Below are 12972 nucleotides of genomic sequence, written 5' to 3'. Positions count from 1 at the left end.
GTTTTCAGCGTCAAGAATATTGGCGTTGAGTTTAAGACGAACATGCCGAACATGGTGATATTGCAAACACAGTTGTAAATGCTGGAAAGTAAATTCTTTCTTATTGTGTTTGACATGTTTATGTCTTCTGTCCTGTTTAGGAATAAATGTGCAGATGTTCTGGTGAACTCATTGTATGAGTATCAGTATGAAATCAAGCGCTGACAGACAACATGAAATCCTAATGGACCCTATTTACTTTCCTGATATACAGCATACAACAGAGAAAACCCTTTTATTGTGCAAGATTTATCAGTTCTAAAGACAAAATAAGCTTGTGTAAGTGAAGTCAATTTAATAACCAGCTGCAAAAAGCAAGACTTTTACACTACTTATTATTCATGTTCATTTCTACATAAATTATATAGATTTTGTACATGGGCAATTCCAACGTTATGTACGTGACAGTTTGCGCTATTGACGTGACATAACAATTCTCAAAGAATGAATTTGTTACGAATATATTGAACAATCTGTTTATGTTTTACTAAACCCTTGTTCATAGAGTCTAAACATAAACAAACGTCGGTCTATGAACAAATTGTCTAATAATAAAAAGGGGAAAAAACATGCGTTATGGATGTGACAAAAAGAGGACGCGTTTTTTGGGAGACAAAATACTTTGTAGGATTTCTGTAAAATAAAATGCACAATCCTGAAACAATACTACCCAAATTAATGGAGTAGGGATGCCTCTTTATGGAACGTAAAATGGTTCCTTTATTTTCATGTGTCTATAGCTTTATGGATGTGAAAATCCTGAAAATGGCACTTACCTGACCATGAAAAACCAGCACTTAAAATAAGAGAGATCTCGCATGGGTATTTGAACCACCAAATGTTAATATCTGTGCTGTTACTATAGTAAAAAAACTTTGGTAAAACTTAATTTTTCGTTTTCACAGAAATTGCCCACATTTAACGTCTTTAAATAAATATGCATTTATGTAGCGATTATAAGGCTTCAATCGATAATTTAAAATTGGTGACGATCCATTAACTAATGTTAACTTTGAGTCTCTCAAGCAGCATTACTTTGAAATATTTCACATTGGGTTATGAATGCCATTTCATACAGTCTTTACATTAGTGAAGAAAAAAACTGTATGTGTAAGTTAATCAGAGATCAAGAGGAAAAAAGGATTTGAAATCTCATTGTTTGTACTTCATAGTTTCATACGATCAGCGCGTCTAGGCTCAGATGTAGACAGATCTCACGCTGCTGCTGGTAATGTAATTATTATTATGATTTGAAATGATGTGGTTACAATTATTAAATTTTGAGTTTTACACTGTAAATGAAATGGGACACATGTAAGAGATAACAGATGTTTTTATTCCTTGGATATTATTTATGAAGCCAGTGTTGTATCGTATCTCCGCTCCGATTTAATTATGATACATGCATGAAAGCACAGATGAGTCAAATGAATAATTAATAAGCATTAAAATGGAAAACTGTAACCAGATAAAAAATTCATTTCATCGCCATGTTATGCGTCACCTTGATAGTCACGAGGCCCATTAAACAGCTTCCGTTTCAATGTCAGTAAACATTTATATTTATCTACAGTCGTAATTACTGATCTGGGGTCAGGAACGAAAGGTCAAGAAAACCAGAGGAATATGCCTGCATGAAGTTAAAAAGACGGTGATACAAGATATTTATTTGGACCATATTGGCTGCTGGGAGATTTGAACATTTGGGACTCATAATTAAACATTTGATCAACTCTGAATGTAAAATTACAGTAGTGTTGTAGATCAACTGTGGATGATTTGTAAAGGGCCTTAGCATCACTGTCATCATAATTGGGTCGATCTATTGTGAAACTGGTTTTAAGTGTTTAAAAATACATATATTTCGATGTGGCCTGTGGTTTATATGACATGTAAAAGTTAAAATGGAGCATAAAGTCATGAGGTTTACAAAAAAAATTCAATTGCAGTTGTTTCTACTGTTAGCTCTGTAAAATAGGTTTGTGTCCGTCAGAATTGCACATGCTAGAGTTGATGCACACATGTTTAAGAAACACAAGTTTCAAATGTGTTTATATTAACATGTTTAGTGTTTGTTACTCAATATTGTTAATTTTCAGTTAAGCGTATAAAGTGAATTTTTTATAAGTTTCTTACTTTGAATATTACTTTCATTCCGCTCCTCCTGGAGTCTTTGTAAAGCGACCGAATTTCCTTCCCACTGCCTGTGCTAGACATTCATATGCCCACACGCAGATGCTTCCCACCATTTATATATGAAAAGGTATAGTCTTACTCCTGTTTGGATATTTATTGACCATCAAGAGTGTGTGTGTACATCCATGTCGGTTGTATGAACTGAGGCTGCATGACCTTGCTGATGCCAAGCAAGGACTATCTAATTAGTTTATTGATGTTCAATGTGTGGTGCATATGTGCACTTTGCTGGAGACAGTAATGGCAGGACATAAGGCACGACGGAGAAAATAAAATCAGATAATAAATAAACAAACATATCCACGTGTGGCACTTGGCATGAATATAGATTTTTTAACAACTTTAGGCAAATGACATGTTTTTGTTGAGGGAACTGTTAGGGATGTTAGATAAAGTATGATAAAGCTTAGGTTTGCAAACGCCTATTTTACCCATTTTTAGTTTTTATTGCTATGGCTAATTTTATAATGTCGGGAACTTGATTGCAAAAACCTCAAACCTTGTATTATACAATAAATAGAAAATAGAAACATATATTTTTTGGTTGATGATTTCATATTTTCTGTATGGTAGTCACTTACTTTCACTGTTACACAATTGTCATACCCTTACGTCTTTCTATGTCATTCTATAAATGCCACGGCTATTATTATAATTCTGTAAATAATGTAATAATATTACTTTTCCTAATTCCTTTCTAAAAGACGTTTTTCAACTGCTGAGCTTATGATCTGAATTGAATAAAGATTACAGAATTTGCCCAAAAATGTAATCTGAAACTAGTTTTTCAAACATTGAGGTGAACTTTGCGATTTCCTTTGAGAATACGAAAATGGAGTCAAGCTGACTGAACGCGTTTACAGTCATACCGAGATCCCAGTGCCGTCATTTCAGTCGATCTGCATTTACAAACCGATCTAAAACTTTCATCTTTGCACCTGTTTATAAGAAATAAAGAAACCGATGTTTGTAGAGAGAAATAGAGAAACTTTCTGGAATCCACAAAAAACAGGTCTGATCACGAATACATTCTTTAGGTATAGCGAATGTGAAACAGACTCTCTACGCCGTGTTGTATTTGAAGTGTGGCACCTGCATAAGCGAGTTCTCGTCTTCTTCACCCTGTTATGCAAGCACTGGAGAATTCATTTAGATTCTGGAGATAAAGGAGATTTGAGATCTTTGTCCAGTTGTTCCGTAGTGATGATGGTCTCTCTGTGTTCAGGATATCTTCCACTTTCTAAATATGAAGCAACCAGTTCCCCATCGCACGTAGAAAGGTTTTCATGCGCATGCTATTTTTGCAATGCCTAGAAACTCCCCAACGTTCTGTTACATCTTAAAGGGAAAGTAATAAGTGCCTTCAAAACCATATTTGGTCTTCCTGTTCAATGTTTTGCAGGTTTTAATGCTGAAAACATTGAATAGATCTTACGTTCGTTCATACAGAATGAAAACGAATACCTTTGAAATGAGTAGTTTGTACAGGAAGCCAGACGACCCATTCATGTATTTTAATTGTAACATATCCGGTGTGCATGTGTGTGTTTGTCCTGTCAGACCATCCAGTACCTCTCCCACTCCTAAACATATCTGGTCTGGAACATTACTAACAAGACTGAATTGAAACCTTTCCGCTTTAAGTGTAAACGTTACAGTAGTGTGATGCGTACAGTTGTGTAGGTGGTAAGGTGGAAATCCCAGCAGTGGTTGCCCAAATGCAACACATGATTCGAACAGATACACAAACAACTTTATATTTGGCTAGTGTATATTTTAGAGTTAAGTTAAGAAACTTCTGTTTTATTAAAAACATTACACATTATTGAAAAAAGAAGTTTCTTTTTATTTGATCATTGGACATGACTTTATTGTTAATTGCATAATGCAGATAATGATACTTGAATAAAATGAAAAACATATTCAAGTGTTGAAGATAAAGCTAGATTCAGAGTAACTGATATGATGGATTCAGAATCGAGTCTTGTGAGTTCTGTGTTTGACTTATCGGTTGTTTTAACCGTCGGTTCAAAGGAGTCATTAGAAGTGAATCAGACATCACCAGTATTAAAGGAGCACTTCACTCTCCTCAAATGATTAATAAAATTGGCTCCGGCTCCGGCTTCTGATCTTTGCATTGGTCTGTAGTTTGGTCTTTAACTTAATTTATTACTATCAAAATGACGGTGGGGTCGGTGCCGCGGTGGACAAGTGATGTAATCTGTAGGTGGGTGGACACCGTGTATCACCGTGTATCGAAGAAGCCTGTCAGGGGGGGGAGCTGTCCTGGTCATAGTGAAGAATATAAAGGATAATTCTGTCATTATTTGGACTCGGAGGTGGTTTGTCAATGCAAAGCTCAAAAAAAGTAGGGATGCACGATAAATGATCATCCATATTGGTATCGGCTGATAAATGGTCATTTTTAAAGGGGTCATGTGGTGCAAAAAAAGTTGTTTTTCTGTGTGTTATAAATGCATGTATTAGAGATGTAAAATTGCAAAAGTTAAAGTGTCGGAAAAAAAGATGCATTCTATCTAAAAGCGAATGCTCACCCAGACCTGCCTGAAACACCTCGTGTAACCACACCCCCACAAATCTACGTCAGTTCGTGGTATGACTTAATTGAGACCGCCCTAATGTTAACCAAAGTAAGGCGTGCGTACCTTTAGTAAAATTGCTTTGATGTTACAAATATGGTAAGATTTCCGCCACACACTTGCATCACTACGCACTGGTTAACTGGCCAATCGTAGCACACCTCGCTTTTCAGAGCGATGAGTTTTTTTTTTAAATCTGCGCAGGGCAAAGAGGAGATACAAACTTGCGCGGTATGTGGAAGCACAGCGTTTTTGATCGTGTATACATACAGCATTACGTCTAAAACAAACAATAATATTTATTTTAGCCGCATCTTATGACCCCTTTAATGTCATCGGCCGATAATTAAATTTAGGGTGATAAATCATTTCCTCAGGTTAGCTTCTTCAGCTGCACGCTAATCACAGTTAAATTACTGTCGCGATCATTCACTTACTGCTATTAGCAAAACAGTGTTGATTTAGGGACAGATAACATATTTATAAGTGTGTAAATTATAGGGACGAAAGCATTTTGTTTGAATCAGACTGCTGTCTGAATGCTTTCTGTCTTGAGACCTGTTGGATATCAAGAACATTTTTCTGAGTTGCTCTGGAAGAACATCCATCACTTGTTTACAAAAATAAATATACCAGAATAGTTTGAAGGTCAAAGAATTGTTAAGCAGTGTAAGGTAGGCTTGGTACGTGATTTTCAGGGGAATAAGAGAACTTATGGTTACCTTGTTTTCTGCAGTCGTCCATTTTTGCCTTTTGTTGCAGTCTAAGGGAACTTTATATTAATAGTACATTAATACTGTATATCGACCAAAATATTGTTTTTCAGCTTCCAGTGTTAAATATTTAGCGGCGATCGGCCAACATGTACAACCCTAAGTGAAATATGCTGCTTTTGTTGAAGCACACTGACCCCTGCTGGTAAAATCTAGTGCTGCATCGCTGTTGCCTTAAACAGGAATTTGATTTGAAAGTATGTTGTGTATCTTTCTTCTTACATAATATTATAACGTTAACTCAAAGCAATACCTCAAAATCTTCACATTGGTACTTAGCCTTGCTTCAGAGTTGTGAGGGCTTATATTGTTATATTGAATGTCTGACTTTACTGAACTCTGAAATCAATAATAATGTTTATAATAATGCTATTTTCCCTTTCAGGTTATGGACACATTGTCCAAGCTCTCACATACACATATTGCACAGCAAACTGGAATAAGGCAAGTTTATTAATAATAAGATTTAATTCGATGTAAGTCTATATACATAAATCCAGAGGTGATAAACATATTCTTAATCTCTCTCTCTCTTCCCGTCTATCTCGCTCAGGCCGTTTCCAACCGAAGAGAGTGTTGAAGACGAGGACATTTATAACCATCTTGAGGATCTGATAGAGTGAGTCATTTTTTATACCTTCAGTATATTCTCTCCCAGAAACAATAAATATTTCAACTTCCTGCCCCGCTCAGGACGTCTGTTTAAAAAGATATAGGAGCTGTCACGCATTATCCTATTCTGTCATGGCATCATCTGCACCATACATATTGTGTCCACACACACACGCACAGACTGGGGTCATTCTGTCAGCACAACCAACAACTTGTCAGATTTTGCGTTCCCAGTACTTCCACGTGTAAGATCTCACGCTCCAGTGGACAACAAAGAACAAACACACCTATGAAAAAAGCTTGTATTACTGAACCACGGGCAGCCGGGCCGTGCTGTCCGAAAGTGTTATGTTTTTTTTTGCACTAGGTACACACGCTACCGCTGTGTATGCTTGCTTGGATATAAGTATCTATGAGTGTAGCTGAATAATACTGTCATGTGAAATCACTATTGCTACATAAAGGGAAACCGGCTTGAATGTAGGAACACACCCATAGGAAACGGGATCTGGATAATCTCATGTTTTATTTCTCGTAGAGAACAACGAGATTTAATGAGCAAGTTTCACTTTTCTCGGGTTATTATCTTAGTCATCTCATATCTTCACAATCTCAATATATTAGACAAAATCTTCTGTTTCACACACGGGACTCTGGATCATTTTCCAGGTGATGGTTTGCTCATGAAACGTGTCTCTAGTGAACGCTCCGCTGTCAGAGAGTGAATTTGAGACGGTATTGTTATACAGTAGATTCAAACTACAGACGAAGTTAGGCAAAGAGATCAACACAATCTCTCTTTCTGTCATCTTTTGCTCTACACCCATATGGAGAATATATCTCTGCGACTTTTAGTCCTGACTCAGCAGTAATGATAGTTCTTTGGCTCTTTGTTTTACTGCGAGCGAATCATTTCACCATGTGTCTAATATAGTCAAGGGAAACATTATATGTTTAAACTCCCATGGAGCCATTTCAAGAAGATCTCCAGTATATCAGATCTGCTCAGCACGTCACGCTGTCTTCTCGTGGGTCTTGCTCGTCGCGCTTGCTGTCTGCTGTCGTTTAGCTTGAGACACACACATCTGGTTTTAGTCAGATGTGCATGACAGTAAACAAGTATATGTACCCAAAATAAAAGCTCTCTATCATTTTTCTTGCATGTTCACAATGTTGGGTTTTGAGTGTTAGCATGTGTTTTCAGTGAAAATGGCGTTGAAGATGAGGAGGATCTATACGACTGCGTGTACGACGATGATGAAGGTGGAGAAGTGTATGAAGACTTGATGAAGGTTGAGGTGGTTCAGCCTCAGGTGTGTAAACGTTTACAGATCATATATGGTCTTTACACCGTTGAGAGACATTTGGTAACGGGGTATACACACGGGATCTGAGACTGATGTGTTGTAACTGCAGAAACAGGCAGAAACCGACGTCAGGAGCTGCTGTCTAATGGAAATCAAACAGACGGAGGAGAAATATACAGAGACGTTGGACTCAATAGAGAAAGTGAGATTGTTTTTATACTTCACAGCCCGTACAGTCAGACCCTCTGTAACATTATAGCTAAATCTAAAATACGTATGTATTTACATTGTATTTATTGAACACATTTTAGATTTGCATTTATATAACACCACGTTCATACTTGTGCCAATGTAAGTAAACCAAGCAACTGTTTATCATGAAACCTTGCGAGCCATGTTAGGTTCACATGCACATCTCGGTTTGGCTTTCTGAAAGTGTCTGTTTAAAATACCCACAGTTTTTCATGAAGCCTTTGGGACAGTCGCTTTCCAGCTTGGAGATCGAAAAAGTGTTCATCAATATTCCAGTGAGTCACAAAGCATGCATCTGTTTCTGCACGCATCTGTTTTTACTGTACTGACGCTTTGTTTTTTCACATTAAACAGGACCTTGTAAAAGTGCACGTGAGCCTCCTGAAGGAGGTCCAGGATTCTGTTCTTCATCATAACGCTAATAACCTGCACCAGATCTTTATCAAATACAAAGAGAGGTGATGGACAAATGTATAGACCTCGGGGGAGACGTCTTCCACCTATTATCTGTTTCCTTTCTTCACTTCGCTCACATGCATCTGTTTTCTTCAATGATAGATTAGTCCTGTATGGGAAATACTGCAGTCAAGTAGAGTCGGCCATTGCGTGTTTGGACGACATCTGTAAGAACAGAGAGGATGTCAGGCAGATGTTAGAAGTAAGACGCTCTAAATATGTGTTCATGAAACATGAGAAACATTCATTCATTGGAAATTGAGTTATGGAAGCAGATCTTGTCTGTTGCTTCTAGCAGTTTATTTGCTGTAAGACGCCGCCACACGGTGGTTGGCAACAGTACAGCACACCTTCATCGAAGCTACTGTTATGAATCGAATAATGCATTTTATTTGACAATAAGCTTTTTGTAATACCAGCTGTGTGGAAAGTGACATGTATGTTTTGGTTTATATCTTATTTTAGTTATGCTCCAAGCGTGCCAATAATGGAAAGTTTACTCTGCGAGATCTACTGGTTGTTCCAATGCAGAGAGTTCTTAAATATCATCTGCTTCTACAGGTTTGGCTCTATACTTGCTCTATACTTGCTCACGCTTTTTACTTTTAACTTAATGAATTGTTTAAAATCATAATTTTGCTTGTATAATATACGTAATGTTTCTGAGTGAAACAAACGAATTTAGTGGGACATCATTTTATCTATTGACATTTGATTGGCTCATTAAACGGCTAAATAAAATTATTGAATTGATGCAGTATTACTGATGATCCTTTACAGATCATACGGCATTTCTTTTCTTTTCAAAAGCAGAGATTTCATTATAATTTTATTAAATATAATGAAATGAAAACTATTAGAAAACATGCAATCATGGAGAGCCAAATTTCTCAAAAATGAATGTAAAATGGGTAGTTGACGAATGGTGTGACATAGCTAAATAAAGAAAACAAACGGTCAATATTACATGTTTTTTGTATTATTAATAATTATAATTATCATATCAACTAGAATAAAAGAGATTTATCTTCTTTGTTAGTTTTTTTCGTCTGATCATAGTACATATTTGCATATTGGTACCCAAATACTTTTCAATTTTCAGAGATCATACAAATGCATCATTCTTTTTATCAAATACATCAAAATGTAATGATTTGGTTCGTTTTCAAGCAAAATACAACCTACTCCCTGGCAACTTTCAAACATCTTAGTACTACTACGTACTACTTGAAAAAGTTTTTGTATTTCTGTATGTGGAGTGAAGATGTGTGACATATTAAGTCCAATGATCAAGCAGTGTCCAAATACGAGCCAGTTTAAAAAGCAATACAAAAATATGTTTTTTTGACATTATTCATCTCTACGGTAGATAGAGTTTTTGGATTGTTTTGTTGTTGCATGGGGAGAAAACAAATAATATTTATATTTATTTCTGTCTGTTTTACATACAATTTTGGAAATGTTTAAATATGGAAATAACATATACAGGGAAAATAATTACAAAAATAAATAAATTAAAAACAAAATGAAAGGATAAAGTCTATAATACAGAAAATAATCAATGAAGGAATATTGTATTAGAGAAATAAATGAGGGACTACATTTCATATAAAATATATTCGTATTTGTATTCGTAACTTGTATATTTCTTTTATTATTTTTCATACAACAGTTATTAATATAATTTTTCATATTCCATTTATTTATATGCATTTAATTATAACATTTTGTATACAATTATTTACTTAAATCTTTAACGTGTTATAATTGATTTAATTTGACTTATGAGTCATTCACAATAATCCCTAAAGCACCTATTTAAAAAGAAAATGAAACCATATCGTCTTGAAATGACTGATTTGTCCACTAGGAGCAGTAGAAGCCATAATATCTTATTTCTATAAGTCATTCTATAAATGCACCAGTAAGGGCAGTATAATCAGCTCTACAGAGAAGCTGCAGGTCCAGTCGTGTATGTTGAAGCAGCCCTTATCCACAAACATCTCACGCAGCCTGCCATGAATATTTCATAGTGTGTCTCTGTCCATCACACGTTAGGTCTGCTGCATGACCCAGCTATGAGGGGATTTAGAAATAAATATGAAGGGAGATAGGCAGAGAGAGAGAGATGTGAACAGCATGTATATGCTTAAGCCACTCCAGTCTGCCTTGCTGTTCCATGGACCTTTTGGCTCTCGGCGGTCAGAGAAGTAAAGGTGTATGTGTGTGCACGTCTGTCTGCTTAGCTCACCTCCCTGCCCATCTGGCCAGCTGTGGGTTTAGGGAGAGCGAGCGTGTGTGTGATGCGGAGAACGCATCCGTCTGTCTTTCGCACCTCTGGAGAGCAGCCTGGCGTGTGACAGACTGTCTCTCTTTGCTGTGCTGGATGAAACCTTGGCCAGAGAGAAAAGGGACAAGCGTGTAACCAGACGGCTTTAAATACAATAAAGTTTGGATGAGAGACAGCAATGAGGAAAAATAATTGTAGAAGAGGTTGGATAGTGCAAAACTGGTGATTTGGGAAGGAAGTAGGAAGTTATGAAGTGTACCAGGAAGAAGTAATAATGTTTTATGGGATGTTCATATTGATAGATAAAGTATTTGCAGTGATAAAGTTGGTGATTAATAGCTATTTTATCTTTACTTTTATGTGAATGGGCATCAAAGTGATGTGAATTATATTTTGCTTTTATTATGTGATTTAGGACCACTTCTGAATATGATGTTGAATCCTCTCGATTTCCCTTTGGAATTTGGTTCTCTTTACGATCTCCACCGAGGAGCTGTTGATGTACAGCAGAGAGTGATCACTCTTGGTCTTTCTGAAGTCAACGGTTATCTCTTAAGTTTTAAGCGTTCATAGACAGGTTGTTGACACTACACCAGTCTGTTAGCCTCTGCACATCCTCTCTGTATGCCGACTCGTCGCTTCTAATGATGAGGTTGTGTCATCGGCGAACTTGATGATGTGGTTCGAGTCGTGCGTTGCTAGACAGTCCCTGGTCAGCAGTGTGAACAGCAGAGGACTGAGCACACTGCCCTGTGGGGATCCAGTGCTCAGTGTGTTGGGGCTGAAGGTGTTGTTTCCGATCCGGACCGCTGAGGTCTCTCGGTCAGAAAGTCCAGTGATAACCTTAGTCCGATGCATATTGCAGGCAAAACTAGAAAGTTTTGGAGTCAGGGCACACAGGTTTCAGTTCGTCTGGAAATAAAATTGTTTTAAAGAGACCAGGTTGATACTATAAATACTTCTGAAGAAGAACTACAGTAGCTGCTGTGTTTGTCGAAGTTTTCAAGGTCATGAAATCATCTTTTTGAAGACAGATCCTTAATGTTTGTTTGAGACACATTGCAGCAAGTAAACTAGATCTTTGTTTTTGTCTCTATTGGATGCATAGCCAATATGATCAGGAAGTCAACACTTATCAAATATTTGTTTTTTGCCCCAAATAGCTTAAATCTGTCTACACTGGAAGTGTCGATGCGTCAGTATAAAGTTTGGGTAATGTAATGAATGCCGGAAGGGTGTCCTACGAAATCACCTTGGAATGACGTTCTCCAGAAATGTAGAAAGCGTTTAGATAAGTAATATAATTCAATAATCTCGATGTTAGTGTCATACCTCCATTGTCTCTCTCTCTCTATATATCTCTGTCTGTGCGTGTGCGAGGGCAGAAGGATGTGAAAATGAAAAATAAGGTGATGTCCGTTTTGCTCCTGATAATAATGCGCAGGTTCAGCTTGACTGGCGCGGGGGATTTAGCTTGTGCTGGATGGCAATATATCTCTTAGGCCAAAAGGAAGCCATTTATCAGACCCGAGTAAAGGACATTCACAGCACCCTTCCTTATCCAACTGACTGCTCCAGATGTCTTGTTTACTTCATTCCGGAGCAGGAATGCAATTTCAACCCCACAAAAACCTTTTGCTTCTCATTTCAATTCTTGAACCTGCGGTGCAGCTTGGGATATTATTTCAGCTTATGTGTGCAGGGAAAAAGAGAAAGTAAAAAAGAGAGAAATTCCACGGTGTGTGTGTGTTTATTGTCCTTCTGTACTGTATCTGTTGGAGTCAAACATTATTTTGTTGTGTAACGAGTAACAAGTTTAAATGATTATATTCACACATTTTATTAAATTTATTTGCAGTTACATCTATTTGCAATCCTTTTTCCACATTTTTCTTAAGGAGCACAAGCATTGTGAGAGTCATCTGGAAATTTGTGAACATGATACATTTTGTGTCTGTGTGAGATTCACCTTTCAACCCTTCCAAACACTGCTTGTAAATGAGAATGAATCAGAGTTTTAGTGGAGTTTGGTTGTTTTAGTGCAGCTGTGGGATTTTATCAGACTGCCACAAACTTCTTTCTTTCTTTAAAGTATGGAATTAAGTTTCATATAACACAAATGCTCTCTGTGTCGTTGTTAAAAAAAAGATGAAGATCGAGACTTGTGACATCGTGCGAGCATGACAGATGTCCTCGGGCACAGCGTCTCTCTCCTGTACGCCTGACTGTCGGCTGTGTTTATAATCATCATCTGGTGATAATCAGACGCTGAGAGTCAACAAAGATCAGCTATCTAATATCTCACCATCTTATTCACAGGAACTGGTAAAACACACCCATGATGCCACAGACAAGACTAATTTACGTGAAGCTCTGGATGCCATGAAGGTTAGTCGAGATTATGAAGAGTTTTCTGGTGTCTGTGACTAGCTTTGCATGCAGGATGT

At 37.1% G+C, this 12972-nt stretch overlaps 1 protein-coding gene across 1 annotated transcript in view; it reads left to right on the top strand.

The window, feature by feature from the left end:
* The window catches only part of vav3 (vav guanine nucleotide exchange factor 3), a 56045-nt gene that overhangs the window by 18745 nt on the left and 24328 nt on the right, over nt 1-12972 (top strand). Inside the window, exons 3-11 of the mRNA XM_079487889.1 lie at nt 5994-6052; nt 6162-6227; nt 7425-7533; nt 7637-7729; nt 7986-8054; nt 8134-8237; nt 8338-8437; nt 8701-8796; nt 12845-12913. Coding sequence (XP_079344015.1) covers nt 5994-6052; nt 6162-6227; nt 7425-7533; nt 7637-7729; nt 7986-8054; nt 8134-8237; nt 8338-8437; nt 8701-8796; nt 12845-12913 — 765 coding nt within the window. The remainder of the gene's footprint in view (nt 1-5993; nt 6053-6161; nt 6228-7424; nt 7534-7636; nt 7730-7985; nt 8055-8133; nt 8238-8337; nt 8438-8700; nt 8797-12844; nt 12914-12972) is intronic.

Source organism: Barbatula barbatula (genome assembly GCF_947034865.1).
Source record: "Barbatula barbatula genome assembly, chromosome: 23".
Classification (NCBI taxonomy): Eukaryota; Metazoa; Chordata; class Actinopteri; order Cypriniformes; family Nemacheilidae; genus Barbatula; species Barbatula barbatula.
Note: the sequence above shows the minus strand (reverse complement) of the source record. Positions and strands in the feature narration are given on the sequence as shown.